General features: G+C 35.7%; 2 protein-coding genes and 1 long non-coding RNA gene across 12 annotated transcripts; all 3 read right to left on the reverse strand.

Annotated features, from left to right (window-relative positions):
• LOC104715633 (agamous-like MADS-box protein AGL97) lies at positions 611–1,117 on the reverse strand. The gene has a single exon (XM_010433026.1). It carries the CDS (start codon positions 1,115–1,117, stop codon positions 611–613), a length of 507 nt encoding a protein of 168 aa, XP_010431328.1.
• Positions 7,566–8,329, reverse strand: LOC104715634. Its single transcript, XM_010433027.1, has 2 exons — positions 8,140–8,329; positions 7,566–8,053 (listed from the first exon to the last, which is right to left on the reverse strand). Exons 1-2 carry the CDS (start codon positions 8,327–8,329, stop codon positions 7,566–7,568), a joined length of 678 nt encoding a protein of 225 aa, XP_010431329.1.
• LOC104711928 lies at positions 11,026–15,207 on the reverse strand. Of its 10 annotated transcripts, none has more exons than XR_755407.2 (7): positions 15,134–15,207; positions 14,949–15,028; positions 14,631–14,690; positions 14,168–14,298; positions 13,682–13,957; positions 13,420–13,507; positions 11,026–11,218 (listed from the first exon to the last, which is right to left on the reverse strand). It is a non-coding gene; the product is annotated as an uncharacterized LOC104711928 (long non-coding RNA). The 10 variants fall into 10 exon arrangements; XR_002033416.1 differs by having other exon boundaries at positions 11,732–13,507; XR_002033422.1 differs by lacking the exon at positions 11,026–11,218 and having other exon boundaries at positions 11,511–13,507; positions 13,682–13,764; positions 13,830–13,957.

Below are 15,258 nucleotides of genomic sequence, written 5' to 3' on the forward strand. Positions count from 1 at the left end.
TTTGGTTTCCTCATTACACACCAAAATTCTCTTTTTGCGTATGGCTAGCTGTCCAAGATTGTCTTTCAACGGGTGCTTGCATGGTTGTGTGGAACGTGGGTGCTGCAGGGACATGTCTTTTCTGCACCTCTGCACTAGAAACTCGTGATCATCTATTTTTCTCCTGCCCTTTTGTATCGGGTGTGTGGTCTAACCTGGCAAAGGGGTTGTTCAAGTCTGCCTACACAACTATCTGGTCTGATTTAATTGCTCATATCTCTCAATCTCACCTATCCCGTGGAGAGGGGTTCCTTGTTTGCTATGTGTTTCAAGCTGTGGTGTATACGATTTGGCGAGAACGCAATGGGCGGAAGCATGGAGATCGATCAAAAACTGTGACAAACTTGGTTGGCTGGGTGGACAGACAAATTCGTGATCAGTTCTTAGCCATTGGTCGCCTGGGGGATAGGAGATACGACGAGGCTTTCCAACTTTGGTTGCAGTCTCATCATTAGCTATTTTCAAAGTTTGGTTTCTGTTCTACTATCTTATTTCAATCAGGAATTTTATGCAAACGATGCACTAGTTGTAACAAAGTATTTTTTCTTTTGAATATAATTTAACATTAAATTCAAAAAAGAAAGAAAGATGCAATTTCATCACAGGAAGATGGAGTCGAGGACTTTGGGTTTTCGTCGAGAGAAGCAGAGGAGCTAGGGTTTTGATCAGAATTGGAAACAAATTGTGATTTTTCTTTCTTGTCAAGGCAATCCTTCAGATGCTTCTTCGTTCTCATCATAAGATCCACGATCATCTTTAATTCACAGAGATCAGGGTCTTCCCACCAAAACCCTAGCTTGGTTTGGGGGTTAGTAATCTTCGGTGGAGACTTGCCGTTGAAGTAACAGTCAGCAATTTCAGAGGCAGGAGAGTAGCCGGAGAAGGAGTAAACGACATCGAAGTTCTCTGCCAGGGAGGTTACGAAGACGGCAATGTTGGCTCCGGAGAGAAGGCAGAGATCAGCGGCTTTGGAGAAGAGAGTTTGACGGCGTTTGCTGCAAGCCACTGAGCGTTGTTGTTTAGTGTCGCGTTTCTTAATCTCAATCTTTCTCTTTGTTCCTCCTCTTTTCATCATCATTGTGTACGTCTCTGGTAGGGTATGTTGTTTCTTACAGAGAAGATAAGAGAGAGATATTATGACTTTATGAGAGAGAGAGAGAGACAGAGTAATGAGTGAAGAAAAGAAAAGTAACTCATATATTTATAGGATACTAGTAGGAAGCCCCGTCCCAGACAAATGTTAGTTTGATGAACTTTTATTTTTAGATTTTTTTTTATAGTTAGTTTTGATAAAATGAAAACAAAAAGTGAAAATAGAAAAATGAATAAATATGAACAAAATTTAAAGTTTAAATAAAGAAGAAATTGAATTAATTGGAGTTAATTAGAAAATGATACGGTTATAATTATTAATTTGTTTGAAAGTGGGTTAGTGGGAGTAAAAGTATATATGGATTTAATTTTTTTACAATCCACAGTTCAATCTGGGTATAAAGCTTTGTGACAGAATCAGGTAGCTTCTTCACCTACTTCTGGCCCAAATGTTATACCTCTGCAAGCCTTTGTTTGGCAAATTTGGTGTCTACCAAAACTTCGTCATTTTTTGTGGCAAGCACTTACGGGTTGTGTAGCAACAACAACTTATCTACGACGACGTGGTATGGGTGCTGATAGTGAGTGTGCCCTTTGTGAAGGGCCTGAGGAGATAATAAATCATGCCTTATTCTTTTGTCCCCCGGCCAGACAGGTTTGGGCACTGTCCCCATTCCCAGTTTCTTTGGGCTGTTTTCCTTCAGAATCTGTCTATGCAAACATGAATTCATTATTTTGACGTTTTCAGCAGATCCCTTCGGTGGATGTTTACCCGTGGATCCTTTGGTATATTTGGAAAGCTAAAAATAATAATTTTTTTAGCAATTTGGATTCCAACCCGCTTAACTCTGGTTTTCGGCGCAGATTGATACTCCGGGGATACCCCGCATAGTGGCTCCCGGTCGACTTCTGGTACTTTGGTTACTGCTCTTACTGCGGGTAGTAGTCCTGTAACTGGCTATCGATGTTTCGTGGATGGATCTTGGAAAGCAACAGATCAGCACTCTGGCAGAGGATGGTATTTCACTTCCCCTGAGGAAGAATCTCCCACTATGGGTGCATCTAAACTTCGCCGTAGTCTGTCACCACTCCATGCAGAAGTGGAAGCTCTAATTTGGGCAATGAGATGTATGATTGGAGCGGATAATGAGAATGTTGTTTCTCACCAATTGTTCTGACTTGGTGAAGATGGTGTTTTTGCCTTCCGAGTGGCCTGCATTTAAGACGTATTTGGATGAGATTGGAGCGGATAAGGAAGAATTCCTATTATTTTCTTTAGTCTTGATTCCCCATTCACAGAATAGTATTGCTGACAAGCTGGCGCGTAATGCTAGAGTAGAATCGCATCAAATTACCTATGTAAACGATTTTTCTACCAATTGGCTCATTTGAGATGATCTTGTATGTTGTTGTCAAAAAAAAAGGATAATGGATTTTGATATCCTAGTTCATTAATTACTGAATGTGTTTTCCTTTTTTTTTTCTAAGGCCTAATGACCAGACCCAGCCGATCATCATCAAGCCCCAACACGAACCCATATCGAATCGAATCATCAACGTGCTCGAGATCGGTGACACAAAATGTGAACGGATCGCACCAAAAGGATACAGTTTAGCCAAAGGGACTGGAGTAACTTCTCCGTTGGAGGTTATCAAGGTATAGATTTGATAGGTTGCACATACTATTTTGATATAGCGTTTTATTAAAATCCAGTTTAGTATAACAAAAAAGATATTTTAATTGGATTGCAAAATAAAAATGTGTACAATTGAACTCCGGTTTAAAACAAAATCTCTAGATCAAATTAAACTAAAATAAGTATATCGATTACTATTCAAATTTCAAATATCATCAATGAAGATTAATATTTATACCGTTTAATATATCTATTAATATATTACTTTTCCTAATAAAATATTGTCATACCGTTTTCTTTTTGAAAACTTATATATATATCTAAAGGGAATTTTGGATTTTGCTTAAATATTTATTAAATATTATTTCCTCTAATTAATAAATTTTGATTTTGATAAATGACAAAATCTCACTGAAAATAGAATTGTAAAATAAATTTTTTTTTGGGATAAAACCAAAAAAAATAAATCAATCGATGTTTTAATAGGTCATATTTAACTATTCTTACCAAACAAAACATTTACATAGCAGTATAAGAAAATTAAAAACACCAAATTTTTGGTGACCATCATAAACAACCTCAGCTCTACTAAATTCTAAAATGAAGAAAGCAGTGCACAAGCTAAATTTATGAACTAAACTATATACATTTTTATAGTGCATAAGCTAAATTAGAGGAAAAGAGCCTAGCTATTAACATAACTAATTAACAGTTTTGTTAATACTTTTTGGAATGAAGATATTTTGAAGTTAAGAGTAAAGTTAATGTATGAGCTACTTCAACAAAAATTTCCGAGTTTTTTTTTTCCATACACTATATAAATGACATATATCAAACATATGTATTTATGTATACATTTTGATACTAATTCTTTTAAGTTTTAACCAAATCTAAAGAAAAAGATTTCCAAAGTACGGTTTAAATTTATTTTCTTATTTCTTTTAAAATTTAACAAAAGTTACATTCCACTAAAAAATCGATCATGTTAAATAGATAATTTTTAAATATATGTTATTGTAATTTTTTCTAGAACCCATTATTTTAATTTGATATTTCCAATGTTATCTAGAACAAAACACAGTATCATCAAAGACAATAGAGTATATAAAAAAAAATAGGCCGACATTAGATTTGTCTTAATTTAATCCCGGTCAAGAAAAATATGAGACCATCTCCAGTGGAGATGCTTAATGGGTTGCTCAATAATTTTATGGTCCAAAAATAAATAAAAAGGCTCAGAGAATCGTTTCCAAATAAGGTATAGAAGCAACCTTTAAGACACGATATGTGTCAAGCTTTGATTGGGTAACGAGAAAATAGAAAAGACAATTTTTTTTCCATTTTCCTCTCCTTTCTCGCGAGTCTCTCTCTCTCTTCTCTCTCGATGGACCCGGCGATTCACACCTCAAATCCACAGTTTTCAAAAGATTAACACCTCAAATCCATGGTTAGCGAAGAGAAGATCTGAAGGTTAGCTTGATTTTCTTTTCAGTACTAAGACTGGAAGATGCATTTTATAATATAAGTTGCCATATATAGGATGCTCACTTTAGACTGTTTTCTATTAGTGCAAATTTTATTTATAGTTCATCAAAAGAATTTCTAAAACATGTTTAATATTCCTTTTGTGGCTTACGTTGGTGGCAACTTGTCCTGTGGGAAGGTTGTTAAAGGGTGGGGACCAGGGTTCGAGGAACGCCTGGCGCACCAATAACCTACTGGTGGATGTGGATATCCACAGTGATGGGTTATGATCGATGCCCTGCAGGGCCAGCTTGGGGTCTGTTGGGCCGGCTAGCGGTGGGCTAGTGGGGTCCACGGACGGTCCGTTGGGGTAGCTAGCGGTGGGTTAGTGGGGTCCGCGGGACGGGTTGTCACACCTCTTTCCTATTATATCTCTTTTGGCAACTTCCTAGGAGATAGCTTGTTCCTCAAGTTGGGATTATCTAACATTCTCCCCCTTAATTCGAACTTGAACTCCGGGTGCTTCGATCTCTTGTACTCCGATCAGATTCCTCATTTCTCTGAACTTTATTCTTGCTAGTGGTTTAGTGAGGATGTCCGCCTTCTGCTCCTCACCAGGAACATGCTCGACTTCTATCTGAATATACTCCACACACTCACGAATAAAGTGATACTTTGTGAGTATGTGCTTACTCCTTCCATCGAACACTGGATTATTACTTAGAGCTATGGCTGACTTATTGTCAATCCTTAGTAAGATCTTCTCATCTAGACTAATTATTTCTCTTAGCAGCTCCTTCAACAATATGGCTTGTTTTGCTGCTTTTGTAGCTGCCATAAGCTCAGCTTCACAAGATGACATCGCCACTGTGTGTTGTTTTTGTGAAGTCCAAGTGATTAATGATGAGCCAAAATAGATCACATGGCCTCCAATACATCTTCCATCATCGATATCAGCTTTGTAACTACTGTCGCTGTATCCAACAACCTTACTCAATCCATCACGCTTGTAGAACAAGCCTAAGTTGGTGGTTCCTTTTACGTACCTTAACAAGTGTTTAAGAGCTTGTCCATGTACCTCTCTCGGACTCTACATATACCTGCTCAAAACTCCTACAGCAAAAGCCAAGTCGGGACGTGTGTGAAGCAGATACCTTAAACATCCAATCATTCTTCTATATCTTGTGGTATCAATTTCAGGTTGCTCTTCTGCCTTTGAGATCTCCATTCCAGGCTCCATTTGTATGTGCGTTGAGTTACACAAATCCATCTTAGTATCGATAAGAATACCTTGAGCATAACCTTCTTGTTTTATTCTTATCCCATCTGCTCCTTGTACTACTTCAATACCAAGATAATATGTCAACTTTCCGAGATCTGACATCTCAAACTCTCTTGACATATCCCTTTTAAACTGATCAATGACTCTTTGTAAAGTTCCTGTCACAAACAAGTCATCAACATAGTTATCAACATAGATTGCCACTACCAGACTTTCTTTCTTGTCATTCTTGAGATACACAGTAGGGTCCTTTATGCATCTTTTAAAGTTCGTCTTCTTCAGAACATGATCAAGCTTCACGTTCCAAGCTCTTGAGCTCTTGGAGCTTGACGTAGACCATACAACACCTTATGTAGTCTGTACCCTCGATCCTCTTGTCCTTGTTTAACAAAGCCTTCGGGTTGGCACACATAAACTGGATCGTTTAAGTCACCATTTAAGAATGCGGTTTTCACATCAAGGTGATGAATCTCCCATCCCTTCGAAGCTGTGATAGCAATGGGTAGTCGAATAGTTTCCATTCAAGCTACAGGTGCAAACGCTTCTTCGAAGTCCACTCCTTGTTGTTGTACATAACCTTTTGCTACAAGTCTTCCCTTGTACTTGTTCAATGATCCATCCGCTTTCTTCTTGATTTTATACATCCACTTCAACCCTATTGGTTTAACACCATCCGACTTCTCAACTAGCTCCCAGGTTTTATTTCTAGCGATAGACTCCAGCTCAACCTTCATCGCTTTAACCCATTCTTGTATACTTAAAGCTTCAGAAATAGACTCTGGTTCACCATCTATGGTAAGTAGAAGTCGTTCACTATCCAGCTCAGCTAGTAGAACATAATCATTGAGATATCGAGGTTTGTTGATAACACGTCCATATCTTGTGACAACTTGCTGATTTTCACCTACCTGATCCACGTTTTCTTAATTTTGTTCATCTTCTATCTCTTCTTCTTTGTTTGCAGGTTCTTGATGCTCGACATTGTCATCCTGATTGTTCTCATCTTCATTTCCTTCTTCTACAAACCCATTATGAGATAGTTTAAACCTTCCTGGTTCTCCATTGGTTTGGTTTTCTGCAGTCGACCAATCCCAAACTTTTGTCTCGTCAAACACGACGTCTCTACTTACAAACATTTTTCGTATAATTGGATCATATAACCTATAAGCTTTTGAACCTGGTTTTGTCCCTAGATTGATCAAATTTCTTGACCTATCATCCAACTTCTTAAGATGTGGTCCAATGATCTTAGCATAAGCAACACAGACAAACACTCGTAGATGCTCGATGTTAGGCTTTCTGGTCGTGAAACTTTCATATGGAGGCTGGCCCGCTAAAGCTTTGGTAGGAACTCGATTAATAAGATATGTTGAATGACGTACGGCCTCTTCCCATAGTTCATTTGGCAGTTTCATAGCTTTAAGCAAGCTTCTTGTCATCTCCATTAATGTGCGGTTTCTTCTTTCAACTACACCATTCTGTTGAGGAGTATATGGTGCAGTTAATTGTCTAGACACTCCACTTCCTTCACAAAATCGGTTAAACTCAAGCGAGGTTAACTCTCCTCCCCTATCGGTGCGAAAGGTTTTGATAGACAGTCCGGTCTGCTTCTCAATTCCTTCTTTAAACCTTTTAAACCGATCGAAAACCTCACTTTTCTCCTTCAATAGCATTGTCCACATGTATCTGGAAAAATCATCAATAAGGACAAAGACATACCGGTTGTTAGCTGGTGTTGGTGGAGAGATCGGTCCTTACAAGTCACCATAGATCAGCTCCAAGGCTTGAGCTGCTCGGAAAGATGTTGTAGTTGGAAACACAGCTCTGGTCTGTTTTCCGACTAAACACGCAGTGCACACATTCTTCTCATGAATTGATTGTGGCATTCCAACAACCATACCCTGTCTTACCATGTTGTTCATTACTGCAACACTTACATTTCCCAGCCTTGCATGCCATGTTAGAGTAGTGTCGTTATCTTGGATATAAAGACAATTAGGATACTCAACCTCCATTGGTGTCTTGTAGAGGCGGTTTGATGATCTTGTGACTCATACTAACAACCGCCCAACCGGATCACTCAAAGTCAAACTGTCTCCCTTCATGTTCACTTCACATCCAAATTCAGTTGCTTGTCCTAGACTGATAATATTGTGCTTCAGGTCGGTAATATAATAAATCTTCTTGAGTGATCTCCTTTCACATGTTTTTCCCACAAAAACTATTGATCCCTTTCCAACAATGTTGACAAACGAACCATCACCAAACTTAACCTTCCCTGTGATGCTCATATCTAGGCTAGAAAATAATTTTTTGTTTCCCGTCATGTGGTTGCTAGCACCGTTGTCAAGATACCATATACTTGCATTGTTGGTATCATAATTCTTGGGAAACACCTTATCCTCATTCAATAACACCACCTCATGAACGTAAAGTGCATCAGCTTCATGAGTTTCATTCAGATTAGTCTCTTGATGTGCAACTTCTTTCGCAGGACATGATGATGCATAGTGATCCGGTTTATCACATCTCCAACATACTATTTTAGATAGATTTTTCTTCTGGTTTTGATTCTGGTTTTGTACTTGATTTGTAGTGTTTCCTCCACGATTCTGGCCATTGAACCTTCCTCATCCCCTACCTCTGCTAGAACTATCACCACCGTAGTTACCTCGACCAAAACCTCCTCGATCATTTCCGCCTCGACCATATCCTCCTCGACCATATCCTCCTCGACCATATCCTCCTCGACTACTTCCTCTTCTACCGTAACCTCCTCTGTTATAGCCTCCTTTGTTTCCTTGATAACCGCCATAATTCACTTGATTGTTTGAATTTGAAAACATAAGTTTGCTTGGTCTTCATTCCGGGTCTCCTCCCCTACACGCTCTTCATAGGCTTTTATTCGAACAACTATGTTTCCAAATCCGGTTTTCTTTAAGTCTAAGACTTGTTCCAAAGATGCAACGATATGAATATATTTTTGTCTTGGAAGTCCTATTAAGAACTTCTTTACCAACTTTGATTCTTCAATGATTTCTCCCAAAGAAGCTGACTGCGATGTTAGGTCTGAGATCTTGCCAGCAAAATCATCAACAGAGTCGGAATCAATCATCGTCACCCGATCAAGATCTGCAAGAAAAGTCTGAAGCCTTGCTTCCTTTACACGTTCCGCACCTTGGTGATGTGCTCGTATGGATTCCCATACGGTTTTAACCGAACCTTGATCTCCAACTTGCAGGATAAGTGACTCGGGGATGGATTGAAATAGAAGAGCAGTCGCCACATCGTTCATCTTCTGATCGGTGGATCCAGGATCAATAGTATCACACACCTCGCTAACTCGAAGTGTAACTCTCATGCACATCGACCAAACAGTATAGTTTGTCGATGTTAACATCGGACATTGGATGGACGGTGATCCAAGGTCCTTGGTTCACGGCGATGGATTTGTTTTGTCTCCCATACTTGGTTATGAACAGCTTCTTCTCCACAACCTTTGATCGGAGCTACAACCTTAGCTCTGATACCAAATCTAAGAATAAAAGAACTTGAAATATAAGAACACATCTCTTATTATTGATTTAGAAAACTCTCTCAAAAACTAAATCTCTCTCTCAAGTCTTATGGAACACCTCTTCATAGACTCCTATATTTATAGGTTTTAACTTTTCCAAAACCTATTAGAATTAACATATTACAACTTTTAGATTAATTATAAGAACTTTTTTTCTTTCCTATTCTATCTCTTTTGGCAACTTCCTAGGAGATAGCTTGTTCTTGTTCCTCAAATTGGGATTATCCAACAGTAACAATATCTCAAATAGAGTTGTTTCATATTTTGTAATCTCACTAGGGTCAATATTTCTTGACTGAAACTTTTAAATTTGAAGTTATAATTGTTTGTTAATTTTATTTAGTGTTTGAAATCATATAATTATATTTAGATGGTTAATTTTAGGATTTAATATGTGATTTATTGCATGACATTTTTGTTTACATAAGCATAATTTAATTAAAAATTTTAATATTCTAATATTGATGGTGTTAATAAAATAATAATAAGATAAACACCAAATTAATAGTATTTTAATATATATATATATATATCAACCCAAATCTGTCCTGCTATATAACCGTGATATTCAAAACTAAAATTATCCTAAAACAATTCTTTTGGCATAAGCATTTAATTTAGTATTTACTTAAATTAGTTTAGTAACCCACAAGATAAATGCATTTAAAGCATGAAATTATACACTATAGGATCTGTTAGATCAAATGAACCATCTAAATGTCTTTACGTTGGCGTACATTACTTTACATAGTCTTACTTTAAAGAGTTTACTCTAAGTTAGTTTTGTTAACTTAAAGTATATAAGAGCCTTTAATGATAATGGTTAGGTAGTGATTCCAATTGTTTAGGAAAATTGCGATTAGGGGGGGAGGATTAATTGTTTAAAAAAATCGGAAAGCTTATAACATAGAAATTGTCAATCCAAAAAACATAAAATATGATAAATCTTTTGTTTCTTAAAAGTATTAGTTTGAGACTTGCACTTGGGCCTTTATAAGAGAGAGGAATATAATCAAATCATATTTATAAATTAAAATTTATATATAGATACATAATATCTTGTAAATAGGTTTGGACTTGAAGATTTATTTCATAAATGTTTTCAAAAATGTATATATAGATACGTAATAATTTCTACTTGTCCAACAAATTTTAAATAAACTATACTAACATTAGAATAAATTCATTGAAAATTCATAGAAGTTAATTATTTTTCTCAATTAAAGGATAATTTACTAATCCCAATAATGAAGAATATATATGCATATGATCTAAATTACGTAAACATATGATTTTTTTTAAGAAAACATTGATCTCATAGTTAAATTTTGACCCAAAAAAGAGAGAAAAAATATAATATATTTATAAAATTGTCATGTAGCTTTATTTTACAATATGAAATATCTTCATAAAAATGAGATAGCTTCATAAATTACAGAAATATTTTTAATAATTTAATAATATAACAAAGTTTAATGTGATGTGTTAGAAAGAAACTGTTTTGTTGTGAGACAATTTACTTGTTTATACAAAGGTGAATATCTTCAATCATCTTTCTTTTAGGCTTAATAATTGACGGTATAATCTATCTAATTATGGTATTATAGTAATTAAATGTATAATTTTCTTAATTCTTTTTCTTATAGAATTAGTAATTTAAAATTAGAATTAGTATTATCTTTTTATATACATATAAGAACTATAATTTTATATTTATTAAAATTGTTTAAAATTTTCAATTTCTTATAATTATCTTTTTAATTTTAAAATTTGTTAAAACAAAGTTTTTTGTATAACACATGACAAAATTTCTAATTGTTAAAATTGTCACGTGACGCGATAATGTGAGTTACTAAATTTGAAAACCAAAGTGTCAAAACTATAATATTATTTATGGGACAATGAATGATTTTTTAAAAACATTTACACCCAAAAAAAGAAAAGAAAAATGATGCTGTAGTCAGAAATTATCTCTGTACCTCCCAAACAATGCATCTAATGCATAGAAGCTCTAAATACTAAATTAAACAAAGACTAAACCGCGAGACCATCAAAATGAAGAGATAACGGGCAAGTATTAGCTCAAACCAACTAATTAGGAAACCAAAGGTCCAAAACTCAAACCCCCTGCATCGACACAATCAGTATTTGAATAAGTAAAAAAGGTAACAAAAGGCAATTAGGCACCAACATGTATAAAAGAAGTACAACCGGTTAAACCAATAAAGAGAAGAATCAGAGACAATCCATGGTAGAGAAGTAGGATCTACTAGTTTTTTTTTTCTCGTTTCCACCAAGTAGGAACTACTAGTTATCCATGTCAATTGTATAAAAAGAGAAGCCAGCAGCACAAGCTTATACGATTAAGTTAAAGATACGTAAATAAAAAAATGCCTCAACATATAAAGCCATCCTCGACTAGACCAATGCTTTTCTATTATAACCTCAAGAATCTATGACAAAACATAGTAGATTGCAACAAACAGAGAAGCCAACAACACTAGGAAGATTAGTAAAAGCATGAAGACGAACAAGTGTGGAAAGAACTACTTCAGCGTCCTCTAGATATATATGATAAAGAGAGCTATAATTCATAAAATATGCCAACAAAATCAACTTAAACCCTGCAAAAGATACAACCTCATATAATAGTAAGTTAGGAAAGCCAAAATGAGAAACTGATAGCCCGGAGAACTACGTCAATGTTGCCACTTTGCATCGTTTCACAGACCTATATACATAGATGAGATATTCAGAAAAAACAAGAAGCAATCTCAAACACAAAAAAAAAAAAACCAAGCCCAAGATGTCATAAGCAGTGATCAATCAAACAATCAAAGCGAAACAAGTGTAAAATTTTGTTTGTTTACTCTCTTAAAACCTAAACGAAGCTATAACATATGAGATTCACTAAAAAAAATATATGTATGATGATGGATCAAAAACTAAGAGCACCTTTACAAGGAATAATATATTGCTTTTCCATCCAAAAGAAGGGAAGAAGAAACAAGCAACACACACTCTGCCTTCCATGAGTCAGAGAAGCATCCAACAAGAAGAAGCGGTCATGACATAGCACGTCACTCCTACCTCGTCAAGATAGCTGCATCAGCTTGAACATCATGTTGTCATCTTTAAAACTGTACTATAATTCCAAGGGAATACTCGATCATCAGCAATTTTCGATTCCATGTGTTTGTTGGATTTTCCAACAATATTTAGCAAATAGAATAAACGAGAAGGTCATACCCTGACGAAACCAATGATCTATAACAAAACAAACTTACCATGATCTTAAACATAGATCTGGGATAGATAGATAAGGCAACAACACATCATCAACGTCAGCTCGGATTAAGTATCAAAGCACGGAGTAACCGTCTAAGGGGTATGCATAATAAGGATTAATCATAGTGGAGCTTGCATGCTTTTGCATCTTTAGCATATCTCTAATGACGTAAATTAAACATATAAACAAAAAGAAGACTATGATTACAACTTAAACCTTAGGAAATGATGAAGCCCGCATGATAATAAAGCCATCTCAGGAGACTAAGTAGGAACCCCATGCAGTTTTCTGTTGGAACCTCTGTTATCTTCTAGCTAGAGCATATAATTTTTGAATAAAGAGGATGACCATAGCACTAGGAAACAGAAATACACCCGAATAATCAAGGGTTTGTATTAGTGGTTCAATGATTCATACAAGCTAAATCTTCTACTCGAAAATTATGCCAAAGAGACCCTCCGGGAAATGCATGAAAAAGGCTTGAACGGTAGAAGAAAGAGAAACTCACAAAAAGAAGTGTACCCACATAATCAAGAGCCGGAGAAAAATTAAATCACGAAAACCTTCAACATCATAGCATCTCTCTACAGAACATAAATCTTGGAACATCAATTTCTATACGTATCTAAGAATCATCAACAAGCTATATATAGCCAAGAGATAAAACAAATAAATCAACCCAAGCAGCTTGCTTAGAAGCCAAACAAGTGAAACTTATCTGAAGACAAATCACATAAAAATCAGTAAAAGAACGACGAACAAAATAAATAGCCAAGTCAAATCTAATGGAAATTAACCAGATGTAGTCCACAGTTCAAAAGAGGCCAATATTACAGAATAAGGCCTTCGTGCCAACAAAAAAAATACAAAAGAGAAATTAATGAGAAATATTGGTATCACCTTCTATCCTTGGAAAAGCACAATCTCTATAATGAGAATAGAAAAGCCAAAAGGAAGCAACAAGGAAAACAAGACAAAGAAAGGAAAACATTTCATATAACTATAAACTTACGGTATGAAAGGATAATTGTTGAGCTACCTTGTTATCCTCCAAGATATATCCTCAAGGATGCTAAAGCATCAGCCGTTGCCTTGGTCCTCGGTTTCCACATATTGCTAGACTGATCCTACAGTAGACGGGTATATTATAAACAATTCATGCATATAATATATAGTATATCACAAAGGAGAGCCGGGATCAACAACAGTTTTTCCGTCGTCACATATGTTCCTATCTTGCTACAGTTAAACATAAAAGCAAGTACACAAAAAACACAGGCTTGTAATAATCTTCAACTTACCCCAGTAAGCATTTTAACTAAGTTTTTACTTCCACAACTTAAGTAATAGTGTTGCCTTCTTCTGGAAGGAATTCCCTTGTACCCTGTTAAAAAAGACCCCCTTCTCATGCTAATAACCCAAAAGATATGTGCAAACAGAAAGCCTTACACTAGCTTTAATTAGTAGAATCCTCTGAAAAATTAAGTGGTGAAGAAAAACGATTCATTTCCCTCTGTGATTTTGTAATGGAAATTTTGGAGACAAAGCTTTCCAGGAAACTAGCCAGATATATGTATCTGCGCAGAAAATTGTACAATGAGCAAACAAGATAGAAAAGGAGGAGCAATAACTTGTGAAACAAGATTAAAAAGTTGGAATACTTTTCTAAATTCTCACATAAAACTTTCTTAAGGACACATTGAAAATAAGAAGAAAAAGTTAGAATATGCAAGTTTATAACACATACTGTATATGGCCCTCATAATTGATGTCCCAATCTCAGTTACCTCTGTTGTAGGAAAAAGAGAACAACACATGGCAGTCTCAGAGGAAATCTTCTTGCTGGTGAAGTTCTGTTTTCCCCCAAGTGCTCTATGTTCCTACTCGCGCGTTCTTGATAGTAGAAATCCGAGGCTGACTTAGCAAGGAAAAAAAAAAGATGATTAAGTTTACTAATTGAAGAACGGTGATAAGAAGTACGAATGGATTTTTTTTAATAAGCTTTATAAAAAATATAAAGCCTTTACTTAGAACTTATAAGCTAAACTTAAACAAATATAACACCATTAGAAACTACCCGTAAAAAATCCGCAACTTAAGCAGCCAGTACTTGCTGCTCATGCATACTATAAATCCATGTCAATAGAATCACAATGATAAAAGTGTCTAGTGGATTGAAACTAAGCTGTTGGCTGTTACTGAAACGCCACTTTTGAGAAATATTAATGTACCAAGAAAAACAGAAGAAACCTGAAGACCATTTGATTCTCCTATCTGTGACCATGCCAAGAACAGCTCCAAATGTTGACACTGGGGAAAAAAGAAAGAGAAGTGATGAGTCAAGTTTTCGCTTCTTACATTAGTTGAATGAATTTTATCGACAGAGAAACAAATGTCAAAGTACTCCTTCATGTTGTCAAATGAATTTTATCGACAGAGAAACAGATAAAACAGAAATCCATTTTATGCAAGCAACCTTCTTAATACTCCCACGAGAAAGAAGTATATTACAGTGACTCTACCGATATGCACAGTTAACACACAAGATGAGGAATTGAATAGACAGACCTTACATGCAGAGCATAAAATCCTCACAAGAGATTGATAGTTGTGACAATGGAAGCGTATCTTCTGTGATCCTAATGAAACTTGAACAGCAAAATGTAGCATCAGCATAAGTACACAAATATAAAAGCCATATCAAAGAAAAGAAACACTCAAAACCATATCACACTATAACAATGATTTCATACCACATTAGAACATCCTCTAGACTATACTCACAGCTCTAACATTCGCATTAGTGTTTTTTAGGATTTCTGTTTTATATGCATCATGTTGCAACCAAATAAATATTTAGTTGCTAATAGTTTCAATA

Source organism: Camelina sativa, chromosome 9, assembly GCF_000633955.1.
Source record: "Camelina sativa cultivar DH55 chromosome 9, Cs, whole genome shotgun sequence".
Taxonomy (NCBI): domain Eukaryota; kingdom Viridiplantae; phylum Streptophyta; class Magnoliopsida; order Brassicales; family Brassicaceae; genus Camelina; species Camelina sativa.